The 19,542-nt window shown below is 35.9% G+C and overlaps 1 protein-coding gene across 4 annotated transcripts in view; it reads left to right on the top strand.

The window, feature by feature from the left end:
• The window catches only part of DYNC2H1 (dynein cytoplasmic 2 heavy chain 1), a 186,503-nt gene that overhangs the window by 96,658 nt on the left and 70,303 nt on the right, over nucleotides 1-19,542 (top strand). For 2 of the 4 annotated variants that reach the window (XM_064505083.1, XM_064505085.1), the window contains exons 76-82: nucleotides 1,541-1,701; nucleotides 6,454-6,579; nucleotides 9,750-9,860; nucleotides 11,751-11,906; nucleotides 14,091-14,166; nucleotides 16,253-16,464; nucleotides 18,443-18,547. In XM_064505083.1, the coding sequence (XP_064361153.1) occupies nucleotides 1,541-1,701; nucleotides 6,454-6,579; nucleotides 9,750-9,860; nucleotides 11,751-11,906; nucleotides 14,091-14,166; nucleotides 16,253-16,464; nucleotides 18,443-18,547 (947 nt within the window). Of the gene's footprint in view, nucleotides 1-1,540; nucleotides 1,702-1,844; nucleotides 2,039-6,453; nucleotides 6,580-9,749; nucleotides 9,861-11,750; nucleotides 11,907-14,090; nucleotides 14,167-16,252; nucleotides 16,465-18,442; nucleotides 18,548-19,542 lie in introns of those variants that run through there. The other 2 variants (XM_064505084.1, XM_026109449.2) reach the window with 2 other exon arrangements.

Raw genomic sequence — 19,542 nt, 5'->3', positions numbered from 1 at the left:
TCAACTGATGCTTCTAGAACTATATTTTTCATAGAATTTGAAACACCAATGAAGAATTTCAAAATGATTGTCTCCAATAAAATAAAAGTTAATAAAACTTAAAGTTTAGTTTTCTGAGACCTTATTTTTGCTGAAATTTTGATCTAAAATTGGATATTAACGTTCTTAATAATTATTGTACTAATAATTAAGATTTAGAATTCCCAATATTTATTTTTCTTTCATTGCTTAAAGAGACTCAGACAGCTTAAGGTATGTCTGTAGTGGACAGAAAAGCAATCTCTAGATATATATCAGATTTCTCTCTTTTTCTTCACTAATTTGTTTGTATATTTTTATTTTTTTCTTTTCTGGACAAAATATTGTAGCTATTTCCATTCATTATGTCAGTGAAAAAATGTTATATCTGGAGTTACTTGTCTTTGTGAAAAATGTTACCATATGCACATTTTGGAGGAATGACTAGAAATTTAGTACATTGGGCACCTTTTGTTGCAAGGATAAGCTTTTTTCCAGAGCTTGTGAGAATGCATCTAAATTTGGCCATTGCATGATTCATTGAGAATCAGCTTGCATATATTTATCAGACATTTTCAAGATTCTGACAGTTGAGAGTCCCTGAATAGTCTAGTCTCACTAAGCATGCTTCAGTCCAGCGCTGAACAGCCCTTTTTCATTTCAGTTGCATCTTGGGGTTCTGCTGGGGGTTAGGGCTTGTTGATAGCAGAACTCATCAAGGGAGCTGTCCAGATCAAATGTCTTTTGACTTCAGTTTAGGTATTTTTCTGCACTTTCATTACCAGAGCCTCTACACTCCTAATGAATGCAAATGAAAATATTTTCCAATATTAGTCTTGTTTAATTCAGTTTTTGCTAAGCATTTTGATTAATAGTGATTTTATCTGTTGTTTAGCTGCATCTTTTAGGGTCTCTGTGTAGACATTCCAGATCTCATAGTAACCTTTGCCAACCTGAGCTGTTACATCCACATTACATAGTATTGTTCTGTGTGGAGATGATAGTAGAAGTCTGAAAGCAGACTGCGCCCACAAGGAATAGTGTACTGCATCTTCTAACAGCTGTGGCATATGTCACTGATTTAGACTTCTCTCTCCTGCTTTACTTCCTGATGGCCCATGTAACTAACACCTCACTGTTTAAGGACCAGTTTAAAAAGACATTAAAAATACGTGGTTAAAACAACTCTTTGAATTTATGATACATTTATACACATAGCTTTGCGCTTGTGTATAAATGCCTTGCCTATACCAGGTCAACACTCTAAACATTAAGTTGCTTTTTAAGCAACAGTAAGGGCCTTTTATGTGAATTGTAAACCAAAAAAAAAAAAAAAACAAAAAAAAACAAAAACCCACAACCAAACTAAATCTGCAGCAGAAACAGTATCAGTCTTTATGCTTTGAAAAAATCTTATTTTATTCCAGCAGTTTATGTTATTATTTGAATAATAGGAAAAAACCTTCCAAAGAACACTCCATCCTACATAGTCATTTCATTACCATGGTATTTCTGATTATAGGAATAAAGGAATTGTCTCCGTCACCTCTGAATCTGAAACGTCTGTATAAAGAGACTCTGGAAATTGAGCCCATCTTGATAATTATTTCTCCTGGTGCTGATCCTTCTCAAGAGTTGCAAGAACTTGCCAGTGTTGAAAGAAATGCTGAATGCTACCATCAGGTCAGTTTTAGATAAGCATAATGATAAAAAAAAAAAAAAAGTGTAATGTAAAATGTTACAAGAATCATAACTGTTTTTACCTTGTTTTCTGATGAAGTTAATATGTAAAAGCATGGTTTGGTGTCTGTGTTTGTTATTCCCAGCTCTCTTGCCATTAACTTCTGAACCTATAGTCAAAATTGGATGGAGAGGAGACATAACACTAGCTGATGTGGTATCATAACACTGAGTTATGATCCTCATATAAACAGAATCCACCGAAGGGAGATTCCTGTGATTGGGGGAAGAGAAACAGGAGAACACAGATCGAAGAGACCAAAAGAAAATGAGAATTATTACGTATGCCCAAGTATTATCATTAAAGTGTGGAATAGTCCAAACATGAGAAAAAAATCCCATGAAAACTGGACTTCATAATTTCCTCTGCTTATAGAACTCATGTATTTCTTTTTTCAACAGAAAATGTAAATCAGAATTTCAGTGTTTATGAATACTTTAGTATTCTATGAATTTTGGTAAAATATTTGAGAAATTTTAGAAGTAAATGTTAAATAATTAATACTTGATAGGAGTTCCAGAACAGAAATTTGATATTTAAAGTCTGTTAAAAAAAATGTTTAAGATTGACGATGTGGTGAAGCCCTCTGATTTCAGAAATATACATACGTCACCAAAAGTATTTGTCCAGCCAATTTAACAGTTGATTTTCCTCATTGTGTGCCACTTCTTCCCATAGCTTTTAACACAAAACTGAATTTGATGAGGATAATTCTTCTTGAGTAGATTTTAAACAGCAATTGTACTGTGAAGAAATCACTTTATGGTATCTGTATCTCTGTGTTTCAAATTGGATGCATTCCAAGGTGTTGAAAACAACTCTTTTATTTAAAGAAAGAAATGTACTATAGATATTAGTCTTATAGAACAACTTAGGTTGGAAGGGACATCCAGAGGTCATCTAGTCCAAACTGCTGCTCAAGGCAGGTTTATTTAGATGAAGTTGCTCAAGTCCTTGTCCATTCGAGTCTTGAACACCTCCAATGATGGGCATCTCACACCATCTGTGGGCAACCTGTTCCAGTATTTGACCACCCTTATGGGAATTTTTTTTCCCCTAATATCAAGTCACAATTTCCCATGTTCCAACTTATGCCCATTAACTTTTGTCCTGTCACTGTGTACCTCCAGGAAGAGTCTGGGCTCCATATTCTCTGTATCTTTCAATCAAGTAGCTGAAGACAGCAACAAGGTTTCCCCTTCACCTTCTTTTCTCCAGGCTAAACAAACCCAGCTCCCTCAACTTCTCCTTGTATGTCCTGTGCTCCCGCTTCTGACCATCTTAGTGGTCTTCACTGGACTTGTTCCAGTATGTCCATGTCTTTCTTGTACTGAGGAGCTCAAAACTGGACACAGTACTCCAGATGTCCAGATGTGGTCTTGCAAGTGCCACACAAAGGGGAAGGATCACTTTCCTGGGACACCTTGCTACATTCTTGCTAAGACAGCCCAGGATGGCATTCTTTGCTTCTTTGCTGTAAGGGTACGTTCCTGGCTCATGTTCAACTTGTTATCCACCAGGACCTCCATTTCTGTAGAGCTGCTTCCTAGGCAGCCCTCTGTCTTGTACTGTTGCAGGGGTTATTCCATCCCAGGTGCAGGACTTTTCATTTGCTTTTGTTGCACTTTATGAGATTCCTGCCAACCCATTTTTCCATCCTGTTCAAGTCCATCTGAAGAGTAGCCCTGCCATCCAGTGTTTTGACTGCTCCCTCCAGTTTGGTGTCATTCGCAAGCTTGCTGAGAGTGCATGCAGTCCCATCATCCAGATCGTTAAAGAAGACATTAAACAGTATTGATCCCTGAAGATGCCACTGGCTGCCGGCTGGACTTTGCACCACTGACCACCCTTTGAGCCTAGCAGTCTCCCAAATTTTCTGCCTAGTGTATCATCCACTTATCCAGCCCATATCTCTCCAATTTCTTGATAAAAAGGTTATGGGAGACTGTATCGAAGGCTGTGCTAAAGTCGAGGTGTACAACATCCATGTTTTAAATTCAGCCATGAGTACTAAAGCCAGTGATTGTGAGGCTTTCTCCAGCTGTTTCAAAGCATTCATCTTCAAAGAACTCTGGTAGTCTTATACCAAGGGTAAATCCTGCCTGACCAGCCTGATTGCCTTCTACGGTAAAATGACTGGTTTTGTGAACAAGGAGACAACAGAGGATGTCATTTACCTTGACTTTAGCAAGGCTTTCAGTACATTTTCCCAAAATGTTCTTGTATCCAAGTTAGGACATTACACTCCAGATAGCTGGACAACTAGATAGGTTACAAACAAGCTGGATGGTCGGTCTCAGAGGGTAGCGGTTTATGGATTGTGCCCTATCTGGATGCCTGCGACAAGTGGAGTGCTGCAGCGGTCTATTCTGGGATATGTCCTCTTTAACCTCTGTATCAGTGGCCTGGAGGTATTGGCAGAGTGCACTCTCACCTAGTTTGTAGACGACATCAAGTTGGAGGAAACGGTGAATATGCTTGTCAGGACTGCCACTCAGAGGAACCTGGACAGGCTGGAGGAAGGACCCAGCAGGAACATTACAAAATTCAAGAGCAAGGGCAAAGTCCTTCCCCTGGCAAAGAAGAATCCCCTGCAATAGCAAAGGCTGAGAACTGACTGCCTGTGGAGCAGCTCTACTGGAAAGGACTGGGCGGTCCTGGTAGACAGCCAGCTGGACATGAGCCAGCAGTGTGCCCTGGCAGCAAAGAAGCCTTTGTAGGGACCTAACAACAGACATTCAATACCTGTGAGGAGATCACTGAGAAAATGGAGCCAGACTCTTTGCAGTCATGCAGGGTGGGAAGATGAGAAACAATGGGCATAAGCTGAAACCAGAGATATTCAGACTGGATACAAGGACAAACATTTTCCCCATGCCGACAGTCAAACAGTGGAACAGATAGCCCAGAAAGATTTTGCAATCTTCATCCTTGGAGGTTTCCAAGACTCCACTGGACAAAGCCCTGAGCATCTGGTCTGATCTCTCATAGCTGACCCTGCTTTGAGCAGTAGGTTGGACCCACTGACGTCCCTTCCCATCTGAATTATTCTACAAATAAAGTAATTTTTGAAGCACAGTTTTAGTATGCTTCTTTATATCTGTCAGTAAAACATTTTTACCTTCTGCCATTTTAAATATTCAGGGGGTTTTGTTATTTAGATGATCACTGGTTAGCATACAAATGAAAAATGTCAAGTCTAATGTTGCTTTTAAACAGTCCTTGAAAATGTTCATTTCCTGGAATGTGCACTGGTGTAATATATTTTTCCCATCAAATTATAAAGATTTATATCTTATTGCCATCCTATCTAGTTGGGAATGCTTAAGAATGCATATTTCTTATTCATGCTTCTGACACTTCTATTATTAGCTTTTTTTGGTTAGCTCTAAATGTCCTTTACATGTTAGACTTTTTATAGAATGTAACAGGGTAGGGTATTTGAATACAGAGCAGTACTCTAATGCTAAATCATCTGAAAGTTGTCCTACTAATGAGAATATTCTGGTGCTGTTTTTTCCTGATCTTTCTCAAACATTTTAAGTAGAACATACACCCCTCATATTTTCCTTCTCTGCTGATTCATTTCTCATTTCGGTTGAAAAACAGACCACTAAATTTGTGTTGTGTACGACTATGTTGTCTGGTGACTTTATTCTCTTTCATTTATCTTCTTTGGCTATTTTAGTTATTAGAAAATACTATACCAAGTTTAGCTCAAGCAGAGGACATTCCTCCTCATCATATAAAGCTAAGGCCACAAATTTCTTTGATTCATTAGAGTTTTAGGATGAAAAAAACAGAGTGGGTTTCCTATTAAGGAATATTTGGTGAAGTCGTAATAATCACAAAAGAATGGTTACAGCCTGCTTCTATTTTGTCATAACAGTAAAGCCAAGAGGAGACTTTTCAGATCCCTTAAGATCACTTTCTTTTCAACCTGTTCGGTGCAAGGTTTTTTGTTACATAATGCCTCCAGTTAGATTTTAGGGAAGAACTGAGGTGAATACACTCTAAAAATAGTCCAAAATTAATTGCTGTAGTAATTGTGCCACAGAAAAAGGTCTTTCTTTATTTTCAGTCTTCACTAATTCCTCTGAAAATTCAGTTTTGGACCTTTATCTTTACATTTGGAGATCCAAATGTATTTTAGCAGCAGTATGGTACTATAAAAACGAAGAAAAGACTGTTTGCTGAGTTATTCATATCTCCCAGTTGGAAAGAGAACAACAGTCCTCCACTCATCTCAGTATGATAGTTTGGTAGTTTCTCTTCAAATGAAGTTCTAATTTACAGTTAAAAGCAAATTTCTTTCAATTTTTTTTCTTATTTTTATTGTATCAGCAGTTGTACACTAATATAGTCCAGCCACTGATATTTAAATTACTTCTGTGAGTTCCCAGGGAATAGCTGCACTGTCAGCAAGTGATATATGTTCTTTCCATAACAGAATTAGGTAATAATGTTTTTAAAAAAAGCTCTAGTCAGATATGTTGCAAAGAAAACAGTGTATTTTCATTAATCTTTTTCCTACTTTAGTATAGCCTATCACATTAGAGAAACATATGGAAAAATCTGGTTATGGTTAAAACACCTTCTTATTTTACATATACAGTCTAACTTGGAAAAAAAATGTATTTAGCTGTTAAATAAATTATGATAAATTCCTGATACAACTATTTCTTTCATTTCAGATTGCAATGGGCCAAGGCCAAGCTGACCTAGCCATTCAAACTTTAAAAGAATGTGCACACAATGGAGAATGGCTATGTTTAAAAAACCTGCATCTTGTTATATCTTGGCTTCCTGTATTGGAAAAGGTGAGGGTAACTAGACAAGAATGTATCAGAAACTGGGCAAGATCAGTCTTCAATATTTCTCAAACATTCAGGCATTTCAATGCTGATATTTTAAAATTCCAACAATTGAAAAATTAGATGCTAAATGAAAACTTTGCAGGTTTTTAAATCATGAATAAGATGAAATTCTTCAGATCTAAAAGCAGCTTCTTCCTTTGTGTGAACAATTTAATTTTTATAACGTATAGATTATTTCTGGCACAATGAGGAAACAAATGATCCTTTTAGGACCTCTGATACTTAATGGCATGCTGCCCGTGTTTGCTGAATTCTAAATCTATATATGTTTTAGATTATTTATTTCTACAGTTCTAGGGCTTCATTTTAGTTAGTTCTTCTTTTATTTTTAAGTGAAGCCAGTTTCTGATTCACCAAGTTTTTGCTAATTTGAAAGTAAAATGTCTAATATTTTACAGAAATACACTGTTACTTATTGCATGTAAAATCATTAACTTACTAACTAGAGCAAAGTGACTTTCCATATATACAACTGTGAAATCTACAAAGCAGACTACATAGAAAATAGAAAGTTGGAGGTTTCTTATTAATGGTTATTGCAATCTTATTTCTTCTTTTTTAATGATTGTCCATAATGTGGACTCCATGCACATGAGTCTGGAATCTTCTGTCTAGCAATGACCATGTGGAGTGCATATGCCTTTTACATTCACATAATCCATTTTGAAAATGTGCATGGGCAAAGCGTGATAACACTGACATGTTTCATCTATTCCAAATATGGTAGTGAACAATAAGAAAATGTTTGTAAGCCTCTTATTCAAGTGATTGTAAGGATAAAATTTCAAATCTCATAAGCATCAACAATGTGAATAGGCATCAGAAGTTTCTTATTTCTGAAGAATATACTACTGAAGGTGTTAAAGTTCTTCCGGAGTTTAATATAGACTAACATTTGCTGATGTGTGACTCAGCACATCCCCTTGCATGTTTTGCATGGCATTAGAAATGTGAGGCCATGTAATTCATGTACTTAAAGGCCCTCTTAGCAAGATGGGCCTGTTTAGAATCCAGTTCCATCCAGGAGCTTAAATTTAGTCGTCACATGAAGATTAAAGCTTTATAACTTACAACTGACTTCTCTTAGCTGTCTTCTAGCCAAACACAGCATCTTTAAGGACACCCTGTGGATGATTTTGCTTGAACCAGCATATAAATCTCCTTGTATTTTTTCTTAAATGTCCAGCATCCAAGATGCTGGATCCTTTTCATGTCTTATGTCATCTCCCATAATATCCTCATAGACAACCTGATGAAATACAGACTTAATAGTACCACAATGAAGTGGATTGAAACCTGAGTGAACTGCTGGGCTCAAAGGGTTGTGATCGGTGCCATGAAATCCAGCTGGAGGCCCTTCATTAGTGGTGTGCCCCAGGAGCCAGAACTGTTTAGCAACTTTGTTAATGACCTGAATGATGGGACCAAGTGTACCCTCAGCATGACTGCAGATGATACAAAACCAGGAGGAGTGGCTGACACACCAGGCTGTGCTGCCATTCACAGGGACCTTGACAGGCTGGAGAAATGGGCAGAGAGGAACTTCATGAAGTTCAACAAAGGGAAGTGCGAAGTCCTGCACTTGAGGAGGAATAACCCTATGCACCAGGACAGTCTGAGGGCTGACTGGCTAGAGGGCAGCTTTTCAGAGAAGGACCTGGGAGTGCTGATGGACAGCTAGTTGAACATGGGCCAGTAATGCACCCTTGTGGCCAAAAAGGCCAACAGCCTCCTGGGCTGCATTAGAAAAAGCGACAGCAGCAGGTCAAGGGAGATGATCATTTCACCTTATTCAGTACTGGTGAGGCCACATCTGGAGAGCTGTGTCCACTGCGGGGCTCCCCAGTACAAGAGAGATGTGCATACTAGATTGTCTCCAGCAAAGGGCCACAAAGATGACTAAGGGGTTGGAGCATCTGTCATATGACAGGGGGCTGAGAGAGCTGGGGTTGCTCAGCCAGGACAAGAGAAGGCTCATGGGGGATCTTATCAATATTTATAAATTTCTGATGGGGGTGAGTAAAGAAGGCAGAGCCAGACTCCTCTCAGTGGTGCCCACTGATAGAACAAGAGGCAATGGGCAGAAACTGAAATCTAGGCAATTGTGAAAGAAAAGCATAAGGAAAAGCTTTCTTACAGTGAAGGTGGTTGAACACTGGAGAAGGTTGCCCAGAGAGATTGTGGAGTCTCCATCCTTGGAGATATTCAAAACGTGACTGGACTGGACAAGCCAAGAGGATTGGACTAGACAATCTCCAGAGGTCCCTTCCAACCTCCACTATTCTGTAGTTCTGTATACCAGTTACAATTGGCATTTTGCCCAAAGAACAGAACCATTCATGTCTTAACACAGTTTATTTGCTTCTTTACTAAAACTACTGAAAACAAAATGATTACATCTTGGAAATAATCAAAGTGAATGGATTGTGTGAAAATCTGGTATGAGCTTTTTGAGGTATATATTTCCCAAGACTTACAGCTGCAAAGCTGTTGAATTTGTTTTCAAGTCAGTTGTCAAGCAACTTTGGCAGCTTTTGTGAAAAATGTGTCTGTTTCAGATGCACATAACACACCTGGAGTATGTTTTCATACATTCAGTGATTTGCTTTTTGTGAAGATTTTGTATTTGAAATAGCCTTTGACAATATTTATGTTCTTGGAAGTCCATGCTCCTATCCTCAGTTTTCTGGGAGTCCTGATTTGTGAAGTGCGTGTAGGGCAGACGCTTCAAGAAAAAGAAATTAATATAACTGTACAGTTGCTGAAATTGTTTGAAATCTGTTCTTATATGACCCACATTCCAACCCTTCCTCTTTTGAGATGTTGCATTCTGTACTTAAGAGGAAGCTGCTATATGCTTTTATGCTCTGAATTCAGAATCTGGAAGGAGGGTTGCAGATGTTTTGATGCAGCAAGGATGAGCTTTGAACTTGAACATAGGACATATGTAGAATGTGTAAAGGCAACACATCTTGAACTATAGTTTTTGTGAACCTTGTAGTAGCAGCTAAAGTGTTTTTAGACAAGTGTAACTTTTTAAGTTGGAATATCATTTTGCAAATTCTGAGCTGTGCATTTAGGAAATATTTCAATATATAACATCTCTTTAATAGGAACTGAATACACTACAGCCTCAACCAAACTTTCGCCTTTGGCTTACTGCAGAAGTTCATCCAAAATTTACTCCAATTTTGCTTCAATCAAGTCTGAAAATAACTTATGAAGTAAGATCTGTTTGGAGAGCTTTTACTGCATGTTTACAAAAAAATGAACTTTGATGCATAGTGAACTATATGTCTAGTTAGAATAAAGTTCAGATAATGTGGACTGTATAACTGACTTTGCCTTATTTGTTAATTAGAAGTAGAACAAAAATGCTAAGAATTTATCTTGAAAGATTTTTAGTGATCATTTGTGATCTATGTGGGGAAATTTGCTGAAGCTGTGCTTTAAAGGGAAGGTTTAGAAGATTTCCTTCTAGATATGTTTTCAAATTGAAAGCCTGAAATGAAAATAAATTTACCATGGGGAAGTGTTTGTTCTGGTTTCTGCTCCAAATTGTTTTATGCATTTAATCAGTGTTTCTTAAAAGCAAAAGCATACCCATGTCCTGGAGCATGAAAGAGAACGGAGGAATTCCCCCTTCTTGATGAATATCCTCATCTGCAGATTACAGTATCAGACTTCTTCCATATTTTTCTTTTTGGTTCCATAACTTTATACTCATTGGACCATTTCAACAGAAATGGCTATCCTCCCATACCATCAAACATATGGTTAAAAGCATTTGCTTTCAAAATGGTTCAAACTAAGGAATAACTTGGACTGTGCTCTCTCAATTTGTTGGCGAGTGCCCTCAGTTTATGCGGTTCTGTCGATTATGGAAATCGTGGATGGGGGTGCTACTGACTCTCCCACTGGCTACAGAGTGTGGTGATAGGTAGTTTGCCCATAGCTAAACTGAGAAGGTCTGATAATTTTAGAGTCCGATGTTGCTGACTTTCAAGAAGCCAAAGTTGTTACACTTTTATATTGACTAGAGGGCTTTTTTAAACTTCTGAGATAACTTCTTGCTTGTAATGAGGTCCTCAATAGTAGAGAAGCTATAGGACTATGCAGGTTTGTCACTTTTCTTTTATCTAGCTCCTTGAAATTATTGGACCCACTGTCTTCAGAATAGCTGGAACTCTGCACTGATGCAACTTTCTAATTCCTTTCTGTATCTTTTCATGTAAAGCCAGTACTTCATTATCATGAGAGAACGATGATAGCCAATGACTTGGCTCATAATACTTGATTATTATATGCTTGTGGTATGCCCCATAGCTGTTACTGATCAAGAAGTGGATATTTGTTTAAAAGAAAATCATCAATTACATAGTTTTACAATTGTTGTAAGATTGAGCTGTTTTACTTACAATAAGCTTGCGGAAACATTAACATTTTTCAAAAGAAAGGAAAAATGTTCTTATAAATATGAAAATATGATTTAAATCTCTTTAAAATTTATCTCTGCCTTCACTTGCAAATCATTTGAAAATGGATGGGTATCTAATTAGTTGTTGTTACTTTTTAGTACTGTAATCTTTGTTATTGTGTACTCTTTATCTGTGGTTATTTCTACTGGTTGTCTCTTATGAGCAATAAATCAGAGAACGGACATTTTATCATATATATCTACTGTATCTATTTGCCAGCTTACAGAGTGCTCTGATGGTAAGGGCACTTGGCTCTGATCACAGAAATGAGAAGTGGTAGTAGAGCTTATAAAACCAGAAGAAAGATACATGTGTTCGGACAAAAAATATATTTTCAAATTTACATATTTGATAGAGTAATATTCTTTACTAAATACTTTTACGGTAGTTACGTCCTCCTAACAGTTGGTTCTCATTGTAATTTCCTTCAGCATGTTTACGTTATTTTTGGTAGAAGATCATTTTGTTGCTAGGCCATTTATTATAAGGTGATTTTTTTCATGTTTGCTAAATCTCATTTGATAGAATCAAGAGTTAAATACTAGTTGTTATTTAATAGTTATAATTTTAAAGAAAACAATAAATGAAAATATAAAGTCGTATGCACAGAACAAACTGTTTTTCCTTCCAATGCAGGCACCTCCAGGTCTCAAAAAGAATCTCTTGCGAACCTATGAATCTTGGATGCCAGAGCAAATTAATAAAAAGGGAAATTTGTCTCGAGCCCATTCTCTCTTTTGTTTAGCATGGTTTCATGCTGTATGCCAGGAAAGAAGAAATTATATTCCTCAGGTAACTTTTTGTTCTCTAACTTCGTAAAAAATTTTCCTCATTTATTAGCTTTTATACTCGGAAATCTTTTTTTTCATGCGTATGTTTGATCATGTTCAGAGATGAGAGAGACTTGGATGTTTCTGGTGCCTGCTTTCGTTATTGTCTCTGAACTAATTGTGAAATGAGATCTTCATAGCCTGAATTCCTGCCTCTTGGAAAGTGCTGCTGCCTGCCGTTGCGGGAATTGTGTGATTTGTGTCCTAGGTGATCTTGATGCAGGAGTGAAGTCCAATGGAAAAGATTCTGTGAATCTTTCCTGCTTGAGACAGGAAAAAAATAAACCTCCTCTCTAGGTAGTAAGGTAGAAACTGGTTTCTAATCATACTTTGGAAACATACGTGGCTGAATAGTAGCAAGTAACAGTTATGCCTTCTGAATGATGGAAGCCGTACGAAAGAAGAGACATTTCTCTGAGAAGGAGGAAGCAAGATTGTCTTCTCTCTTTCCGAATGCAAATCCTGTTGAAGGAAAAGGAAAAACAAGGGAATTTGCTCATTTTATATGAGGATTATAATGGATTTCCAAAACTATAAATTGTTTTTCCCTCAGCTAAATTTTTGTTTAAAGCAAATACTTTCTGGCTGTGGACACTTAAACTAACAGAAATAAAAACCCATTCTGTGGCTTGTTTCTTTTTACTTAGATTAGTGATGAAAATAACCTGCCTTCTGATGGGTTTGGTCTGACAGAGACTGGAACTTTTGAGAGCTTTTGCTTCTTTTTAGTTTGTGATTTGTAGAGTCATCTGCCTCTTCCAGTAACATTCAACAAAAAGTCTGACTTTGAATATGGTGTTCAAGAAGTGGAACAGGTGAAAACATTTAAAGTGTTGATCTGATGCATGACTTGTCATTTGGCTGTGTTCAAATTCATTTTCATTTGCCACCAGTTTTCCAAGTGACTTATATCACTTGAGATAAAGATATTTCTGTCCCCTTAATTCCACTGTAACTGTGTTTGTCTCATCTGCAGACTTACACAGTGATGATTTTATATTTTGCTTAAGATTATCGGTTTCTACCATTGCTGGACTGTAATTTATTCCAGCTAGAAACTCTTCTATTTTTTAAATGAATTTTGAGTTGTTTTGAGTCCATGTACAGATCTGTGAAGTCAAATACAGTAACACTTTTGAGAAGCTACAACATCTTTCCGGTTTGTGATCTTCATGGTGACTGGCAGCTGGCACATAGCTTGACTGTGATCTTCTGACCAGTTGCAGTCTTGACCTGTGGCAGGACCCCTCTAGTATAACTGGATATGTGCATATTATCTGACCCATATGTACCCTTCTTGTCACATGACCCGTATGTACCTGTTTATATGATCTGATCCATATGCAAAGGTACATTCTTACCACATGACCCTGTTAGGTCTTACATAAGAAAATACAGTAACAAGAAATACCTTTGAGATTTGGATTTCTTAAGTTCTGTATCATATCTCAATTTTATTTATATTTATCCATTTACATTGAAATTTTTTGTGAGGAACATTTTTCTTTTTATATCTCTTCAAGAATTATGTAATACGCATTAATGGTACATAAGGAATAATGCTGTCAACAACAGAAAGGAGATTTAAACTAACATGATTAAAATATTCATATGACAGTCAGCATTCCTGCTGTAAGAATAGAAATAATTGCTTTTCTCATTGTGATTTTTTTCTGTCAGTATAGAAGTGACATGAAATAAGAAGTAAAATGATCAAATTATAATATAGACAATATTTGAAAAAGCAGACTTATTTATTAAAATCCAAAGGAAACTAAAACACAAAAGAGCCAGCAGAAACAAAATAATAATTCAATGAGTGATCTAATCACAGCTGTCAGCAAATTTTAGCTACAGTAAACAGTGTTAGGGAAGAAAAGAACCTTAAGTTCACATTCGTCATACTTAATGGATTCTAATTTGGATAACTGTGTAGAATTAAATACACTGTTAGAGCTGTTTCTATTGCACTATCTCAACTGAATGTTTCTAAAGATGCACTTTAGGGGAGATAGATAGGATGTCTCTTCTTTCAGTCGGTGCTAAGTGTTGTACATTATTCAGTAACCACTTAATATTTTCATTGTACTTCATGATCATCATTTTGTGACTAATTAATTTTTTTAAATTTCTTTTTAAATTTTAGGGTTGGACCAAATTTTATGAATTTTCTTTATCTGATCTCCGTGCAGGTTTTGACATTATCGATAGACTCTTTGAAGGTAAGTCACTTTTTAAGGGAAGCTTACTCATCTCTGTAGCATAACCTTTCTGAATGTCTTTCATTTAAAATTTTTATAATATTAAATACTTTCCCACTTATTTTTATAACTTCATTACTTTATATGCTTTGTCTGGAGTAGGCCTGTTCTGTTTCATGACAGCCTTCAACATATTCATATTTTGCCTTTGAATCTTCCCTGGAACACTTCTGGAAGATTTTCACGAATACATATATGTATGGCCAGATAATTAGGTAACTACATTAATGTGGGAAGTAGCCTGACCCTAAATCAGCCATGTTAGGCTTAGCAGGCTTTGCTGAACTTAGATCCAGACTCTGAGGCTATGTCCGTATTAGTAAACTGACTAGGGCAGGACACAGGTTCAAAACTGTTCTGTGATCAGGTTTATTTTTCCTGTATTTGGCCTATGCCAATTGGCATTTTCCCAGATAGTGACCAGACATGGTTTATAGGATAGCAGGGGCTGGAGACTATCAATAGTACTGAGGCTACCTTATTTTGGTGCAGAAGAGAGTTTAGCTGTATGGATGCAAGCTATCTTGTGCCACCTGACCTTAGGTTCAAATAGGGGGCCTCTATTGTTACTAGAGATGCAACCTGAAGAGGTTGATCTTTCTACAACACGCAGATAATAGCTGAGATGCTGCAAGGATTGTCACCTGTAAGCAAAGCCAGAAATATGGGCTGAACGATAATTCCAGTTTTTGGGTTGGGTAAAACAGTAGTTTGTATATGCCAGGAACTATTCTAGACTTCCTGAGTCCAGCAGAACTAATGGGAAATATGGGAATGCCTGGAGGATGGGATCTTCTGCCTCCATTCCTTCCCAGTATGAGCTCCCTCATATACTGAATGAATGAACTGTGTATGAGCTCCCTCATATTGAAATCCATTCTTAGGTTGAACCCACTGATGTTAAGGAGGTTGCTAATTTCTTAATCTTAGTAAATATGAAAAAAGTCAGATTTTTATAGAATTGTTTGCATTTTATATAATTTCACACTAAGGTTAAGATCTGATATTCAGAGACAATTTAAGGTCATTGACTTAAGTGAGATTTATGGTGGACTATAAATGAGTATTTTATGGAATTACATTAGCTATACAGACTTGAAACATACGGGATGATGTAAAGAGCTTTGCATCATTAATTATTAATGATAATCATTAATCTAATAATTAACTATTGCTATGAAGATAACTTTTCTTATGCAGGAATGATAGAAGTATTCGGAATACACTGGTTACCACAAAAAACCCTTACATTTAACTGCTGCTTCCTTTCGTCCAGCAACTTTTAGTAGTAGCGATCTGATCTCTACTACAGTTAGTACTAGAGTAGTTAGTTCTGATCAAGCTTTCACCTACACTGGAAGGCTACAGGGTATTAGTTCAGTGTAGTTATTTTGGGCAAATATGATAGAAGGGAGGGAACGTAAGTTATTTTTAACCTGTTAAGCCAGAAAAACGTAATTACGAGAACAGGAATCTGACCAGGAAACTAATAGTTGCATGCTTAGTTTTATAGACTACATTGTGTGATTTGTAAAGATCACAAAGTATCTAGCCTGAACCTCTCTATATTTGAAAGACAGAATTTCCAATAATGATTTTTTGGAGCATTATCCAGTTTTGTTTGGGTTAGCAATGGGTTAGCTTATTATGAGATCAGTTGGGAATGTAGTACAAAATAGTGTATAAAATTTTTAACAAGTGAAATCTTCCTTATTCAGGACAAAGGATGACATAATTAAAGTTTTTACGGTATCTTCTGAAATGCATGTAACCAGTTGGCATATCTACAATAAAATGTTCTCCAAGAGTTACGTTGTATTTCTGAGAATTCATTTTTGATTTGAAACACAGTAACTTCTAGTTTTATCAGTGAAAAATATTTACAAACCCAGTGAAGCTTTTGCAACTTTTGTTATTTGCTAATAGAGAAGAAAAACAATTAGAAATGAATTATTGGATGTATTTGTATTTTTGTATTTCACTGAAGAATAACTGTGATGACAAAAGGCAATGCTTATAATGCAATGTTAAAAAAATAAATTTACAGATTCCAAAGATTTTCAGTGGGAATTTGTGCATGGCTTGTTTGAAAATGCAATTTATGGAGGCCGTATAGATAATTACTTTGATATGAGGGTTCTTCGGTCCTACTTGGAGCAGCTTTTCAATTCAAGAAGCATTGGCAGTTTAAATGGTAGAGGCAAGAAGATGACTACATTCCCATATTCCATCTCTTTACCGAATTCCTGCAGTGTTTTGGTAGGTATACATCTCTTTTTATCTAATATAGAAAATGATACAAGTTATTTTCCAGAAGCATTATATCCACAAAGGAAGCCAGAGATGTAATGCAAATGATACCTCCATTTCTTTGAGAATTCTTTTGTGTGGAACAGTAATTCCTCTGTTGTCAGAACTATTCTGCTAGATTGTTCGATCAGTGGCTGTATTTTATGGTATCTGATGGGATTATGGTGAAAAGTGGTATAACTATGAAGAACTGAATAAAATAACTGGAATCTATTTTGACAAAGGAGGACATCATTACATTTTTAGTAATTTAGTATATTAACCTAATGGCATTCTTGCAGAAAACATTGAATATTATTTATCTTCTAGATGAAGCAGGGAAATTTAAATATATCCCCATATCTGTAAAATACATTAACATTCTAGCATAATTTGCTGATATGCTCTGAATGTTGTATGTCATTTTATTTGGAGATAAATATGGATCCTGATTCTCCTTTAGTATTCAAGAGTGTAAATAAGAGAGAATTCACCTCTGTGAGTCTGAAGAACTGATATCTCTCTATTCTTTCCTATGTTACTACTACTTCAACTACTACTACTTCTGCTACTACTACTGTTATCATTACCATTACTATTACTATTATTAACATTCATTTGTATTTTGAAGTAGGATTCTTATCGACTTACCTTCTTATGTGGTATGGAACTATGCCAGTTAAAATAAATTGCTGTCATTTTTTATCTGGATTCTGACTGTCTAGGTTTTGGGTTTGTTTATTTGCTTATTTTAAATATGTTATTTAAATATGTTATATACTTGTTTTTTGTAGAAGTGCTGAGCTAATATCATAAAAGGGGGAAAGTAAACAAACCAGACTTCTCTATTTGTGTAGATAAGGTGGTCAAATAGATGATCCTTTCTTCTTGTCTGGACTGCTTTAATATCTCTCTATTTCTAATAGTTTTATGATTATTACTATAAGAGTTCCATATATTTATGTATCTTAAGTATTTCTCTGTTAGTAATTTTAATGAATAGAACACTAGTAATAAAACTAAATTTGTTTACTTAAGTCAATTGGCATAATATATCTTACCAAATAGTGTTCCCTCAGTGTTCAGTGAAGAGATCTGCTGTTACAGCTATCTCGGAACTAAGGTTCATGTCCAAGTACATCATGTACACTTGGGACATGATCTTGCAAACACTCAGTGCGATTACTCACAAGAATAAATCAGAGCACAAACATGAATGTGTTCAGGATAAAGGACAAAGTGCGCATGGTATAATGCATTAAGGTGCAGCCAGACTTTCAAATACTAAATATTTTTGCCATTAGAACCACAGTAAGAGACATCCAAGACCATTAATCTACCCTGGTCCACAAGGCCTCTTTACGTTTTGTATGAGAAGAGTGTCACTAGTGATTATTACCCTAGGCCCACTATTGAATCTATTTTGCACCTCCAAAAATAATGCAAACCTATTTTTACCTAAACAATTTCAGTTTTTTTGGATGATAATAATATCTTTATAGAGATTTAAGTAGAAGCCCGTGTTCATTATATAAATATGTATTATACTATATTATTCAAATTTCAAATGCTAAAGTCCTTTTTTCTATGTTGTATTACAGTTAATCTTATTTTTGTCTTTTCAGTTGAAGTATTGTATCTGCTTTTCAGAGAAAACTTCCTAGCATGATTTTTTTCCTTAATTAATAACATCACTGTAATCAGAATTGCTTTTTGCCCTTTTAGAGTGGAGACAATTTGGGCTTTCTATTGATTTTGCTACAGTTTTTTATAAAAAAATTTATAAATTTATAAATAAAATTTCCAAGATACATCATGTATTATATAGTCATTTTAATTTTTGTGTCATGCAGTGCACTTAGTAAAATTCTTTTCAGCATATGCCGTTAATTTCATGAGCTGAACAAAGAGTTCCTGCAGTTATGTTTATTCTTTTCTTCTAATGTAGGATTATCGTAATATTATTGAAAGCCTTCCAGAAGATGATAAACCTGAATTTTTTGGCCTGCCTGCTAATATTGCTCGTTCATCACAACGTATGATCAGTTCGCAGGTAAGGTTATATTTTGTATTGATCTCTGAATATTCTGGCTAGAGACACCAAACGTGTTTAGAAATATGAATTTCCATGAGGAAGTCAGACTAAATGAAGGGATTTTTGGAATATGTTGACTTTTATCTGTAGAACACTTCTTTGTAATAACCATTACAATTTCAGAATGTAAAAGAAATTTCCAAATAAACTCTACAGGTATCTCTGGTATAGGCTAGAGTTACTTAGTTAATAACAAGACATTCTTTAATATTTTATTTAAATCAAATTGTTTGCTTATGAATTTAATACATTGTTTTACCGTGTTCTGACACTTGATTTTCTGTAGTTTACATTACCAGCAGTTTCAGGAGATGAAGTATGCTTGCCACTCTTTTGATTTTCAGTTAGTTCAGCATAGCTTGTGCTAACCATAGTCACTTTTCCAACTTACATTTAAAACTTCAGTTTCCACAGTAGCACTTATGGGTGGTTAACTTTGCTTCTGACATTTAAAAGATGGCTTCTAGTATACAGGTCCTATCAAATGAAGAATTAGGTGAGAAAACTGCAGGCAAATATGTGTCAGCCAGATACAGGTCTTACACAGCTGATTCTTTCTTTGAAGATCGAAACTTGGAGGACCAGAAATACCTTCACAAAGACAAGCATGAAAATAGTCCACTTCCAACAGTGAATGGTGCAAGACAAAATGCTGTCAGTGATCTTCTCCTATTTTCATCCTCATCCAGGTTATTTTCAATAACAGGATTGTTATAGAGGAGGAATATAGATATAGATTCCAAAGGAAGAAAAGGAAGGGTGGCTCTATTGCAGTTCAACGCTAAAAGTTTACTCTTGTATCTGGTTACAGTTTTTATGTACTAGCAAAAATGGATATAACGAAGTTTCTGGAATTCCAGTTCTTTTAGTCCTTTTCCAGTACTGTCTAGATAAGCTTATAATGAAACTTCGTTGTATATCACGTGTCAACCATTGGTAATATCTCTCACATA

Source organism: Dromaius novaehollandiae, chromosome 1, assembly GCF_036370855.1.
Source record: "Dromaius novaehollandiae isolate bDroNov1 chromosome 1, bDroNov1.hap1, whole genome shotgun sequence".
NCBI lineage: Eukaryota > Metazoa > Chordata > Aves > Casuariiformes > Dromaiidae > Dromaius > Dromaius novaehollandiae.
Note: the sequence above shows the minus strand (reverse complement) of the source record. Positions and strands in the feature narration are given on the sequence as shown.